The sequence below is a fragment of the Lathyrus oleraceus genome, chromosome 6 (assembly GCF_024323335.1).
Source record: "Lathyrus oleraceus cultivar Zhongwan6 chromosome 6, CAAS_Psat_ZW6_1.0, whole genome shotgun sequence".
Lineage (NCBI taxonomy): Eukaryota > Viridiplantae > Streptophyta > Magnoliopsida > Fabales > Fabaceae > Lathyrus > Lathyrus oleraceus.
The window spans coordinates 55,591,261-55,604,998 of NC_066584.1; the positions used below are offsets into that span (position 1 = coordinate 55,591,261).

General features: G+C 34.1%; 1 protein-coding gene across 2 annotated transcripts; it reads left to right on the forward strand.

Moving 5' to 3' along the window:
* The first annotated feature begins 5,727 nt into the window (after nucleotides 1-5,727).
* LOC127098341 (PWWP domain-containing protein 5) lies at nucleotides 5,728-11,257 on the forward strand. Of its 2 annotated transcripts, none has more exons than XM_051036912.1 (4): nucleotides 5,728-5,883; nucleotides 6,173-7,098; nucleotides 7,230-9,417; nucleotides 10,768-11,257. In XM_051036912.1, the coding sequence occupies exons 2-3, from the start codon at nucleotides 6,201-6,203 to the stop codon at nucleotides 9,407-9,409; spliced, it is 3,078 nt and encodes a 1,025-aa protein (XP_050892869.1). In that variant the 5' UTR covers nucleotides 5,728-5,883; nucleotides 6,173-6,200; the 3' UTR covers nucleotides 9,410-9,417; nucleotides 10,768-11,257. The 2 variants fall into 2 exon arrangements, with proteins under 2 accessions (XP_050892869.1, XP_050892872.1); XM_051036915.1 differs by having other exon boundaries at nucleotides 5,735-5,883; nucleotides 6,181-7,098.
* The last annotated feature ends 2,481 nt before the right edge of the window (nucleotides 11,258-13,738 follow it).

Consider the following 13,738-nt stretch of genomic DNA (forward strand, 5'->3'; position numbering starts at 1 on the left):
CTTTCTAAAGAAAATACTTTTTCATTTAGAGAGGAAATATATTTCTCAAGCTCACTGTGAGTTTTAGAGGCAACTAATTGGACTTGTTTAAGGTCCTTGTATTCACTCTGAAGCCTCTTGTACTTTTCCAGCATTTCAGGGAGATATGATTCAATATCAGAATGAGATAGGTTAGTAAATACCTCTTCAAAATCGGAGTCGGATTCTGATTCTGATAATAACTTGTCTTTTGGTTCTTCAGAACCTTCAGGATCACATGTAGTTGCCATCAATACAACATTGGATTTTTCTTCGTCAGAATCTTCTTCTTCGGATTCTGAGTCATCCCATGTATCCATCAGTCACTTCTTGCCTTTAGAAAATTATTCTTAGGCCTTATGTTCTTTTTCAGGTTAGGACAATCATTTATAGTGGACTGGCTCTTTGCACTCAAAGCATATAACTTCCTTTCTAGAACCTTGCTTCTTCTGTCCAGACGAAGAATAAAAGTGACTAGCAGTCATTCTAGCTCATCTGAACTTTCCTTTACCATTTTGCATGTGTTTCCAAAGTCTGTTGACTCTAATTGAATTTAGAGATAACTCATCATCATCTTCCGAGTCCTCATCAAATTATTCCGATTATTCTTTGGCTTTATAAGCTTTTGTCTTCTCAGGCTTAGAATTTATAGCAACAAATTTACCTTACTTCCGAGGTTCATCTTCCTCGAGCTTAATCTCGTGGCTTCTTAAAAAACTAACAAGTTCTTCAAGACCAATATTGTTCATATCCTTTGCCAACTTCAAAGTAGTTACCACAGATCTCCATTTTTTGTGAAGATTTTTAATAATCTTCTTGACAAGGACTTAATATACTATAATGAAAAAATTACAATAATCATAAATGATAAACAAACACTTAAAGAAAAATTGTGTACAAAAGAATGGTAACTTTTCACATAGAAATAGACTTGTCAAAATATTGTGTCACCGACGTTTTATTCAAGTCTCAAAATCTTACTTATATAGCATAAGTATAAGACTATTAGAGGGCAAAAGGGGAAAAACTCATGGAGCGGCTGCCCACTGTTGGATGGGAGAGGAGAGATACTGGGTACTATCCTTCGCCCACAAAATCAATGAATATGTGATGTATAATACTGTCCTTGCCCATGAAATCTGGTAGTAGAAAGGATATTCGATTTGTACTAGGTACTATTTGATCATGTTCCCATTTGATATTATCTTAAAGTTCATTGGCTTCTGATGAAAGTTGATGAAGCATGAAATGAAGAAACATAAAGTTGGATTTAGAAACTTTAGAATCTTTGGTCAGAACCTTGACATCGTTAGTAGTCTGACTTGAGATCTTTAGTATCTTTAGAATCTTCAGAGTCTTCAGAATCTTAAGTCAGAACCTTGATAACTTCAATCGTCTGGCTTGAGATCTTCAGAATCTTCAGCTACGTAACATAACTTTAGAAGCTTGCCATTTTTCAGAAGTTTGGTGATCAGAGTCATGTCTAGAAGCATGAACTGAGAGGATATTGCAGCAGTAACATATTGTCTCGCCACAAGCTTCTCAAGAGTGAATCAACAAAGAAGCAGAAAGATCATTGCAGCAACAATATTGAACATCTTTCAGAACTTTTAATAACCAGCGCAAAAATGGATTTGGAACTCATTGTTTAGATATTGATGACATTGCACGTCATATATTCAGAATCAGAATTGGCTATTAAAGCTACACAATAACAAACCATTAGGGTACCAATATTATTCTCACACAAATACAACATTGTTATCATTAAAACTCAAGGTATCAACGCAAAACCAAATATTGTTCTAACAATGTGTTGACATTGTTAATACTTTATTCCCTTAGATGCTCCTAGCCTTGTTGTTTACAATAAGTTTTTATGTCTGGTTGTGCAGTAATAAATTGTTGCTCTCAAGCTACTCAGGTTTTTCAAGGTGCTCAAAATGAGGGAGCCGATGAATTATGTGGGCTGGGAAGATTTCAAAAGAATAACCCGCTTATATTTAAGGGAAGATATGATATAAAAGGTGCTCAAATTTGGATCCAAGAGATTGAGAAAAAATTTAGGGTAATTATATGCATGTACGGACATAAGATATTGGAAACAACTAGTATTGCCAGAGATTGAGAAAACATTTCAGGGTAATTATATACATGTATGTTCAGGGTAATTATATATGGGTAAAATATATTCTAAATATCATGTACTACCACAAGCTTCGTATGGGATTCTCAATGTGAAGTGATTTTTCAAGATCTTAAGAGGAGATTGACGTCCACGTCAATCTTAATTCTGCCATGTCCGGACGAATCTTTTGTGGTGTTATATTGTGATGCATCTAAGTTGGGTCTAGGTGTTGTGCTTAGGCAAAAGGGTCACATTACATCTTATTCTTATAGACAACTAAATACTCACGAAAAGAATCATCATACACATGATTTAGAACTAGCAGGAGTAGTTTTTATGCTTAAGATTTGTAGGCACTGCTTTTATGGATAAAGATTCGATGTTTTTAGTGATCATTATAGTTTAAAGTATCTGTTCAACCATAAATAACTGAACATTGGGCAAAGTAAATGGATGTAATTTTCGAAGGACTATGATTTCGAATTGAGTTACCATCCAGGTAAAACTAATGTAGTTGCAGATGCTTTGAGTAGGAAGTCGTTGCATATATCTACTTCGATTGTTAAGGAAACATAATTAATAAAGCAATTTAGAAATCTAAGTTGGTGTGTTAGCTAACACCGAAAAGTATGAAATTGAGTATGTTAAAGGTAACTAACAATGTATTAGAAGAGATTAAAGAAGATCAAAAGTTAGATTTACACTTATTGGATTAGTTGGCACTGATAAGTCAAAGAAAAGAAGTGGAATTTAAGGTAGGTGATGATGGGATAATGAGATTTTGGGATATGATTTGTGTGATAGATATGTCAGAACTTAAGAAGATCATTTTGGAAAAAGGTCATAAAAGTGGTTTGGATATTAATTTTGGATCTACTGAGATGTATCAAGACCTTAAGAAATTATTTTTGTGGACAAACATGAAAAAGGATGTTGTCGAGTCTGTGTATTCTTGCTTAGTCTGTCAAAAGTCGAAGATAGAATATCATAAGCCACCTGGATTGATGCAACCTTTGAGAATTCTTGATTGGAAGTGGGATAATATATCTATGGATTTCATGGTGGGTTTGCCTAAAATCACTAAAGGGTACGATTTGATATAGGTTATAGTGGATAGGTTGACCAAATCAACTCACTTTATTCTGAACGATATCACTTACCCACTGAAGAAGTTAGTTGATATTTATATAAGTGAAACAATGATATTGCATGGGATTCCATCCAACATAGTTTCAGATAGAGATCCTAAATCCACATTTAGATTTTGAGAGAGTTTGTAAACATCTATGGGAACTAAGTTAAGATTGAGTCATGCCTATCATCTGCGGCCGAACGGTCATATGAAAAAGACTATATAATCCTTGGAAGATCTGTTGAGAGCATGCGTTTTAGAACAAAAAGGTAGTTAAAATAATTATTTATCGCTGGTTGAGTTTACCTATAACAATGGTTTCCATTATAGTATTTGAATGATACATTTTGAAGCGTTATATGGTATGAGGTGTAGGACACCCTTGTGTGGGTGTGAATCCAGTGAAAGTGTCGTGTTAAAACCCAGAGTAGTTCAACAAACTACCGAGAAAGTTAAGATGATTCAGGAAAATATGAGGACGTCGCAAAGTCGACAAAAACGTTATCATGATAAGTGAAGAAAAGCCCACGAATTTCAGGAAAGAGAACATGTGTTCTTGAGAGTCACTCCAGGGATTGGGTTGGTCAGACCATGAAGCCGCGAAAGCTTACTCCTCATTTTATTGCTCCTTATTAGATTCTTAAAAGAGTCGACGAAGTCTCCTACCAAGTTGCATTATCCCATCTCTTTAAAATCTCCATAATATCTTTCATGTTCCTCAACTTCGTAAGTATATTCCTGGACCGTCGCATGTGATTCGATCAAATGATATGCAAATAAGAGACAACTTAACTTATGAATGTTGTCCTTGTGAATTAAAGATCAAAAGGTAAAACACTTGAGAGGAAAAGAGATTCCTTTGGTTAAAGTCGTATGGGGCATGACAATTGACGATAGCATGACGTGTGGACTAGAGAGCCAAATGAAAGAGTCTTATCCTGACTTGTTCGCTTCAGGTAAATTTTCAAGGACGAAAATGAAATAAGTGAAGAAAGTTATAACTCCCCAAAATTTTATTTTATTAATATTTTAATTTTTGTGTGTGTTATGATTTTTTTATTAGCGTTTGTTATTATCAAGGAAAATAATTATAGGAATTAACTAGAAAGATTATAAATAAGTAGAGTTAGTGGGTTGGAAAAATAAAAATTAGTGGGAGAAGTCAACGAAATAAAATTAAAATTTTTTAAGGGAATTAATTTTAAAATTTTAATTATAAAATAAAAAGGAGAATTATAGAGAAAAAACAGTACGTGTTCTTTTGGAAGAAAAATGAGAAAAATCCTAGCACTAAAAATTCTATTCTTCTTCTTCTCCAAAATTCTAAAAGAGAGTATAATTCATCAAAAGGAAAACAATAAAGATTGTGCATGCGGGTAATTCTATCATTGTTAGGAGCTTCGTGAAGGATTATGCACTAACAAGTAAGGGGGAGATCTCTTTATGAATTTGTATTTTGACATTTAGGGTAACAATGTTTCCCTTGAGCCCCAAATTCTATGATTTTCTTTGTGAATTTTCCTTTACGAGATGATTATTCATAAACAGTAGGTTATTAATCTCTCTCATCATCATCTAATTTTCCTAGGATCATTGCATGAGTGAATTTTGGATTGAATGCTTGAATCTTATATGACTGATCATATTAACTTTCATTTCTGTCATGAATATGTGTGAATTCGTGTCTGCATGTGCTGTTTGAAGTGTTTATGATTTTTATCATATGTTAGTACATGATTAGTATGTGTTTACCATGTATTTGAATTGAGAAAAACATGACAAACAAGTGAAAATCAGAATTCTGGGTGATTTGGTTTGAATTAAGGGGTTTAGTCATAGGCTAAAATCAGTGCAAGATTTCAGCTCTAGTTGGGTTGATTCAAGTCAAGAGACATGTGATTCAAATCACAGAGTAAAATTAGGCGAAAAATTCAATTCTGGTTATCATGATTCAAATCATGAGTTGTGTGACTTGAATCTTGAAGGTAAGTTATGTATAGAATCCTCTTTTAGTCATATCTTGAGTTTAGAAATTCAGATTTAAGTGTAGTCAGATGCGTTAGAAAGGTAATGCAAATATCTATCTTATGGTAATGTTTTTATGATGTTTATATATATCAATCATGATATGAATAATGAACATTTATACAAAATCTTATGTTTTAGGATAAAAGTCCAATGTTTTGATGAGATGGTGTCATTATTTAATAGAAAAATTAAAACTAACAACTTCAAATTGGTCCATTTTTTATTTTTATCAAAACCAAATTCCAAGTTTGTACTACAGTGACATTGTAATTGCACTGCTAATTCCCAATACCGAAAGAAGTCCCACACTTATAACCAATAGCAATTCACAACGTGGCTTAGAAATTTCAAATTCAAAGAAGCCATCGATTTCTATTGGCGGTGACAAATAACACCATCACCCGCATGTAACCTTAAAGAAAGTGATGAAAAGCCCAAAAAGGACAAGAATGCATCGTGTGTCTGAATGATAATCGTGACGTTCGCTTCTCTCTCTAAAAGAAACACACTCTTTCTCTCACTAAACCCCCGAAAAACCAAACCCTTCACTTCAACGCGAGATCTAATCGAACCTCTGGTATGCACTCTTTCTCACTCTTCCTTTGTTCTTTTTCTATTTCATGACTTTCAATGATTCAATTGTTCATCTGTTTTCAATTGTCGCTTCTGCAAAATCTTTTTCTTTTTCTTTTTCTTTTATATCCATGTCTCTGATACTATATATATATATTTTTTTTGTTTCCTCCATCTGGGTCTTTTATGTTTTACCGAATTCTTGAGTAAAAATATGTTTTTTGTTGTTGTTGTTGTTGTTGTTGTGTTTATTGAATGCTTGATTGAATGTTTGAAGTTTTGATTTTTGTTAGATATAAAGTTTTAGGGGTATTATCATTCATGGAGGAGGACCCAGAAAAGGGTATGTCTACTTCTGGAGATTCAGAAACAACACTGTCCCATGATGAGATAGTTGGTGGTGAAACCCTAGATGGGTCTGTGAATCATGGGGATCAGGTTCAGTCTTGTAATGGGCAGGGTGGGGAGGATTTGAAGTCTGTTGAGGTAGGTGATGGAACCGAGGCTCGGCTCGAGGACTCTAGGGTTGTAGAATCTGAAGAAGGTAGGAGCGAGAATGCAGCAGTTGAGTTGGGTAGCTTGGTTTCGGAAAGGGAAGGGAGTAGTGAAACAGTAGTTGGTGGTGATTCTTGCACTGTTGTCAATACGACATCCAGTGACGTCACTATGAAGGATGCTACCGGGGCTGCAGATCACAAGGTAAAAAGTACTAGCTGTGATATTGGTTCAGGATGTTCGTTTAGAAGTAATTCTCAGGAAGATAGGAATCTGATTGATCATGGAACACGAGAAGATGGTAATGATCTGAACTTAGAAACATTAGATGAACAGAAAAACATTGGTAGTAACTTACATTTAAAGAGTGATGATAAAGTTGTGGATCAAGGAGGGCTTGTTTGCGACAAAGTTGAAATTGAGGGAAAGTTGAGTTCAAACGGTGAACAGCCGATTGGGAATGATGAAGTTGATGATAACGCCAATAATGTACCGGAAGTTGTTTGTGGAACTAAAGCTGAAATTGACAAGACCCTTTTGAACTCTGATGAAAAACAAAGCTCTATCCTAAAAAAGTGCAATACAAAGAAGCAAATAGTAGCTGAAAATAATGTGGGTAGTGTTTCTGATGCAGAACAATCTGATAAGGAGATGCAAGTTGATGTTGAAGATCAACAAGGAACAGAAACAAGTAAAACAGTGAACCACACTGTAGATATTAAAGGTAAGATCCATCTCATTGGTGGCTATTTTTCAGCTTAAGTAGTTGTTGAAATTTAATTTGTAGTAGAAAATGAGAATGTTTTTTAGTTTCCAGATAATGATAATGATGCTTGTAGTTTTTTGTTTCTGCAGGTACGTCGGTGTCTTTTGGGAGTGAGAAAAACTTAGATGCTAATGCAATTGTTGAGAAAGACACTCAAATTACTGACCAAGGTAGTCGTATGACATTGCGTGATAGAAAGGAAAAAGTTGACATTGAGTTAAATACGAGGCAAAACATTGAACAGAGAGAAAGCATATCTGAACATGCACTCGTGAAGCCTGGTAGTTCAGAACTAGTTCATCAAGCACAGTATTTGTTGCCAACAGAAAAACAAGAAGGCGAGTTTTCTCTCTCTGATATGGTTTGGGGCAAAGTGAGAAGCCATCCGTGGTGGCCTGGACAAATATTTGATCCCTCAGACGCATCTGAGAGGGCAATGAAATATTATAAAAAAGATTGCTACTTTGTCGCATATTTTGGTGACAGAACATTTGCATGGAATGAAGCATCTCGGCTGAAGCATTTTAGGGCACATTTCTCCACAATTGAAAAGCAGAGGAGCAGTTCAGAATCATTCCAGAATGCCATAGGTTGTGCTTTGGATGAAGTCTCAAGACGAGTAGAATATGGGCTAGCGTGTTCTTGCACACCTAAAGATACCTATGACATGATTAAATGCCAGGCCGTAGAGAACACTGGGATTCGAAAAGAAATAAGCTTCAAACATGTGATAGATGAATCTCTGAATGCTAACTCATTTTCACCTACAAATCTTATAGAATATGTGAAAACACTTTCTGAGTTGCCTACTGGTGGCTTTGATCGCTTGGAGCTTGTGACTGCTAAGGCTCAGCTGCTTGCTTTTAATCGTTTTAAGGGTTTCTCTTGCTTGGCAGAAATACAACATTGTGGAGTCGTTGACAGGGACAATTCATTTGTTGACGATGAACAAGATTTGTGTGAAGTTATTGAGCATGCAACTCCTGAAGTTAATAAAGATGATCAAGCTGGTCCTGGAAATTTTAAAAGTCATATCAGCACCCGTCAAAAGCGTAAATATAATTCCAAGAATGCTACACATCCCACAAAGAAGGAAAAAAAGATGTCAGACCTAATGAACGGGACTCCAGATTCTCCTGACGACGATTGTTGGACTCCAGATAGTGTTGTTTCACCTGAACATTCCAAGAAAAGGAGAGCTGTCGTTCCCTATGCCGATGACTCTGAAATGCAAGATGGGACAAAAGCAATTTCCGGTGGAAAAGGCTCAAATACCACAAAGTCTTCTTTTAATATTGGTGACTGTATTCGTAGGGCTGCTAGTCAACTCACTGCGTCATCTTCTATATTGAAGTGTTCTAGTGACCAGTCTCCCAAGACAGACGGAAACGTTGATGGTTTTCCCGAGAATGAATTGGATGTTTCCCTCCCAACTGTCGAGGATGATCAGATCACAAGTGAATATTCTTCTCTAAATGATTTGCTATCTTCACTTCAGTGGGTGGCACAAGAACCCCTTGCAGGATATACTTTTCTTAATGGCATAGTGAGCTTCTTCTCTGATTTCAGGAATTCTGTTACTGTGGCTGCTGATTGGAAAGAGATTTTACGTACGGATAAAGTTGGTGGTTTTAAGAGGAAGAAACCACCCATAGCTGGAACTGGATCACCTGGGACATTTGAATTTGAAGACATGAGCGACACATATTGGACTGACAGGGTCATTGACAACGGCAATGAAGAGAAAGCAGTTCAACAATCATCGCAGAAAAGCCAAAAAAAAGGCGAACAACCTGTTGCCGCCAAATCACCAAAGCCAGCTGCTGCTAAGTCACCAAAGCCAGCTCAAGTTCGTAGGCCCTATAACAAGAAAAAAGTTACCGACATCAACCATGCCGAGACTACCGAAAAGCCTCCAGGTTATATAGATGAGAATGCTCCTGCTGAGCTTGTCATGAACTTTGCCGAGTTTAATTCTGTTCCCTCAGAAACAAACCTTAACAAAATGTTTAAGCGTTTTGGACCACTAAAGGAATCTGAAACAGAAGTTGATAGAGTAAGCAGCCGGGCAAGAGTGGTCTTTAAAAAGTGCGTGGATGCAGAGGTAGCTTTCAGTAGTGCTAAAAAGTTCAACATATTTGGATCAGTACTTGTAAATTACCAGCTCAATTACACTCCAAGTGCACTGTTCAAAGCTTCATCTGTTGAGGCAACTCAAGACCAGGAAATGCTTCTCGATCTCTCCAGTTTTGACGTTAATATGGTCTAAATTGTTTGGTATGTGATTTTACTACTATTTCAAACAATGTTTTAATAATTAGTACATTTTGATTGGTGCATTTTATGCTATTTTGAATTTGCGATTGGGAAGGCTACTTTAAAACGAGCTTGTTTTGTAGTGTATGTAACAGTGTATCCACTACATTGATTTGAGGGTATATGCCCTTCTTAATTTTAAAGACAAGCCCTCTTAAATATTCTTAAAAGAAAGCAGAAACTTTTTAAGAAACATGCCAGCTGCAAAGCAATATAAATCTAACATCCGGTAAGGCTGAAACTTTAAGGGTCTGTTTGGGAGTTGGTTTTTGGAGGGAAAGACTTTGGAGGGTTACATCTATATTTTGATATGTTTTTTATGCTAATATTAGTATTATATTGTTTTTTAAACTTTTTAAAAATATCAAATACACATCAAAATATAGACGTAGGGCTCCAAAACCCTCCAAAAACCGACTCCCAAACAAACACTGAAGGAAGAAATAGTTCAGTAAATATCTTAGACTAATAAAAAAATTGGGAAGATAGCAGAGGTATTGTGTTTAAGGTTTTATTTTAGTGATATTTCAGCGACAATAAAAATGAAGATTTTACTCAGAATCCGAAAAAATCAATAATAAGATTCTACAAAATTCATAAAACCCCTGTATATATACACACAAGTTCATGAATGAGAGAAAGAAGCCTTTAAATTTCACTTTTGTACATCACAATCGACATCTCTGAGAAATGTTTGTCCGTGTTAATGTCGGTATCTGAAACTTACACCGGCACTTGTGATTACATTTAATTTATTCATTTTTTCTAATTATTATTGGTGTTGACGTGTCAGTGTCGGTATCATGTTTCTGGTGCCGAGCTTCATAACTCACAAGTCATAAATGTTAGCATTTGGGCTAGGGCCTAAATATGAAAAGAAATGATGAAGTTGGGCCCAATACTTATTATCCCATTCTAACATAATGAGTCTGCCCCTCGAATGGTTAGCCAGCCTCCCCTCTGGTTTTCTCCCAAAGCAAAGGTTTGTGCACAAAAACAGGGAGAAGTGGCTGTGAAAGAAGAACATGCTGCAAAATAGGGAAAGTTTCTGTTTCCACCAAGTTTATGATTTCAACCGAGTCAACATAATGATTTTGCAAGGGATCAGAGTCTCTAAGTTCAGATAACATTGTAAAATCAGCGATTCTAGGCGATAAGCCTTGATATAGTACAATTTTGTGACTGTAAAGAGTTGAAGCAATTGAAAAATATAGGAAAAAAGCTTAGTTTCTTTTTGTTTGCACCGTACATCTTCTGCGTTACTTCAAAATAAAATATGTACAATAACTGATGTTGTGATTCTCATTTTAGGAAATGATCCGGTGGCTTAAATTTGACTGAAGAAATTTTTACCAAGTGGCCGCTGAAGGTATATCCAAAATGTTGATTCGTCCGGTCATTAATTTTTCCATTAAAGAGATATTTAAGGTAGTAGGATTCCTTTGTTGCGATCTATTTTTTTAGTTTTCTGTATAGCTTTCTCAACTGACCCTCATTTGTAGTTGCCATCACTCTTGTTCCAGAATTGTTTTCATTTCTGTAGTCTGAGTATTGGTCCTGTATCAATATCAATGCTGCATATATTAGTCATCGGTGATTATACTAGCCATCCCTTTGGAGGGATACAAGTTTGTGTTAGTCAAATCCATTATATGTCTCTCTAGTTTTAAGTGCAGTAGATGTTAATTGTTACCGTATTGACGTGGGTGAAATCTTTGTAATTCCCTGCATATGTTTATGTTTAGACACTTTTGAACAGAATTTTAAGTGCTTAATTTGATTGAAATTTTTGGTCTCATAAGATTGTAGTTTTAACAATCTGATCATTGGAATTAAAGGAATTCCCAAGCTAGTCAATTTCATTTGACTAGTGTGGTAGACATTTGTTTTCTTCAATATATGAATCAATTTGAAAGTTTCTAAATGTCCGTGTACACTCATCTCTATCTACTATTATTTAGGTATTTTTAATTATAAATTATTTTTCTATGGTATTTCAAATTGATGTGATAAAAAGTTGAAGTTTTGAAGGAATTTGATGGAATGAGTTCCATCATGATTTATTCTATTCCAACCTATTCCAACCACTGTTTGTTACTTTAAATGATAAAGTTTTATTTAGGAAGTTTTTGTTTTTTTCGTACTCAAAGAAAATTATTATATATGTTATCGATGTATGGTTAACAAGTTGGAGAAATGAAGGGAATGTTGGTTTGATGGATTAAAATTAAAATTTTGGGAATATCGAATATTATTGTTGGGTCCCATCAATGTGTGTGTAATAAATGAATAAAATTTTCAGGAATATTTATAAATTTTATTTTAATAAAAAATAAAAAATAAAAAATAAAAATAAAAGTGTTAAAATAATATGAGAGTGAGAAGTTAAGGTTGATTATTTTATATTCTTCATGAAAATGTATGATTCTCATCCTTTGACATGCGAATAAAAATGAAATAATTCATAAACAAGATATATCTCTGAGAATAAAAAGTAGTCAAACATAAATTATTAAAATTTGAAACAAATGAGGGAATATCTGAATTTCAATGTCACATTTTTGAGAATAACATTAGTGAAGTTTTTTTTTAAATATTCAATTCTTTAAAAAAAATTCCAAAAATATCCACATTTTCAAAAAAATTACAAAAATTGACATTTTTTTTGCCCTATTTTGTTCATGGACGCCACCCTAGTTGGCGCCTACCCTTAAAGGTAGGGCAAGTCGCCACTAGGAGTGACGCCTACCCTTGTTTCATTTTTTTTTAAAAAAATAAATTATTTTTAATATGTTTTTTTTTTAAATCTTTTTAAAGTTGTTTTAAATTTATTAATTTATATTTATTATAAATTATATAATTTATATTAATACATATATATATAAATAATGTTATTTACAAGATATATATATATATATATATATATATATATATATATATATATATATATATATATATATATATATATATATATATATATATATATATATACATATATATATATATGTACATATATATAGATATATATACATATATATAGATATATATATATATATATATATATATATATATATATATATATATATATATATATATATATACATATATATATATATATATATATATATATTATATATATATATATATATATATATATATATATATATATAGATATATATATATATATCTATATATATATATATATATATATATAATATATATATATATATATATATATATATATATATATATATATATATATATATATATATGTATATATATATATAGATATATACACATATATACACATATATACACATATATATACACATATATATACATACACATATATATACATATATACACATACATATATATATATATATATACATATACATATATACACATATATACACACATATATATATATATATATATATATATATATATATATATATATATATATATATATATATATATATATATATATATATATTAAAATAATACACAAGACAAATATTATAAAGATATGATTAAAATGCATTATTAATTTGGGATTTATCACATATTATGCGGTCCCAGGTACAATCCGCACGGGGGAGGTCTAACTACTCATCTAGACGGCTCACGTGGTGGTGGTGCTTCCCTATTACCACCCCTAGTCCTAACGCATCCCCTTGCCGTTTGGCGTTGTGGTTGGGTCGAAGTCCCTTCAATGCTGTAGGAAAGGCGGGTGCCCTCTGCCCCCTCAAAGCTTTGTCTCGGTGGGACAAACTGACTCCTTGTGGGTGCGCCCTCGAAATGTGGCCTTTGGTAGTTGAGGGTTGAATCGGGTTGGCTAAAGAACAATGTCTGTTGTGGTGTGTAGTAGTCTTGTTGGTAATCCTCTTGTGTGTCGGGGCTAAGTGGAGGACTGGAAGAGCCCGGGACATCATCGTGATGGAAGTGTTGGGATTGGTGGATGTGGGGGGATTGAGTTTGTGGTAGGTGTTGGGACTGTTGATGGTGGTGGGAATGTTGAGGTTGGTGTTGGTAATCTTCATGATATTGGGGTTGAGTTTGTGGTATGTAGTGTTGATTTGGTTGGGGGGTGGACATGTGTTGTGGTGGTTGTTGTTGGTAATACGGTGGTGGTGGTGGTTGTTGTTGGTAATACGGTGGTGGTGGTTGTTGTTGGTAATATGGTGGTGGTTGTTGTTGTTGGTAATACTGTGGTGGTTGTTGTTGGGAATATTGTGGTGGTTGTTGTTGTTGGAAATATGGTTGTTGCATTCGGGGATCG

Bases quoted from the DNA above. Each gene is read 5' to 3' on its own strand.
- LOC127098341 (XM_051036912.1), top strand. From the start codon at position 6,201: ATGGAGGAGGACCCAGAAAAGGGTATGTCTACTTCTGGAGATTCAGAA. The intron at 7,099-7,229 runs GTAAGATCCATC...TTGTTTCTGCAG, and splicing joins CCACACTGTAGATATTAAAG to GTACGTCGGTGTCTTTTGGG.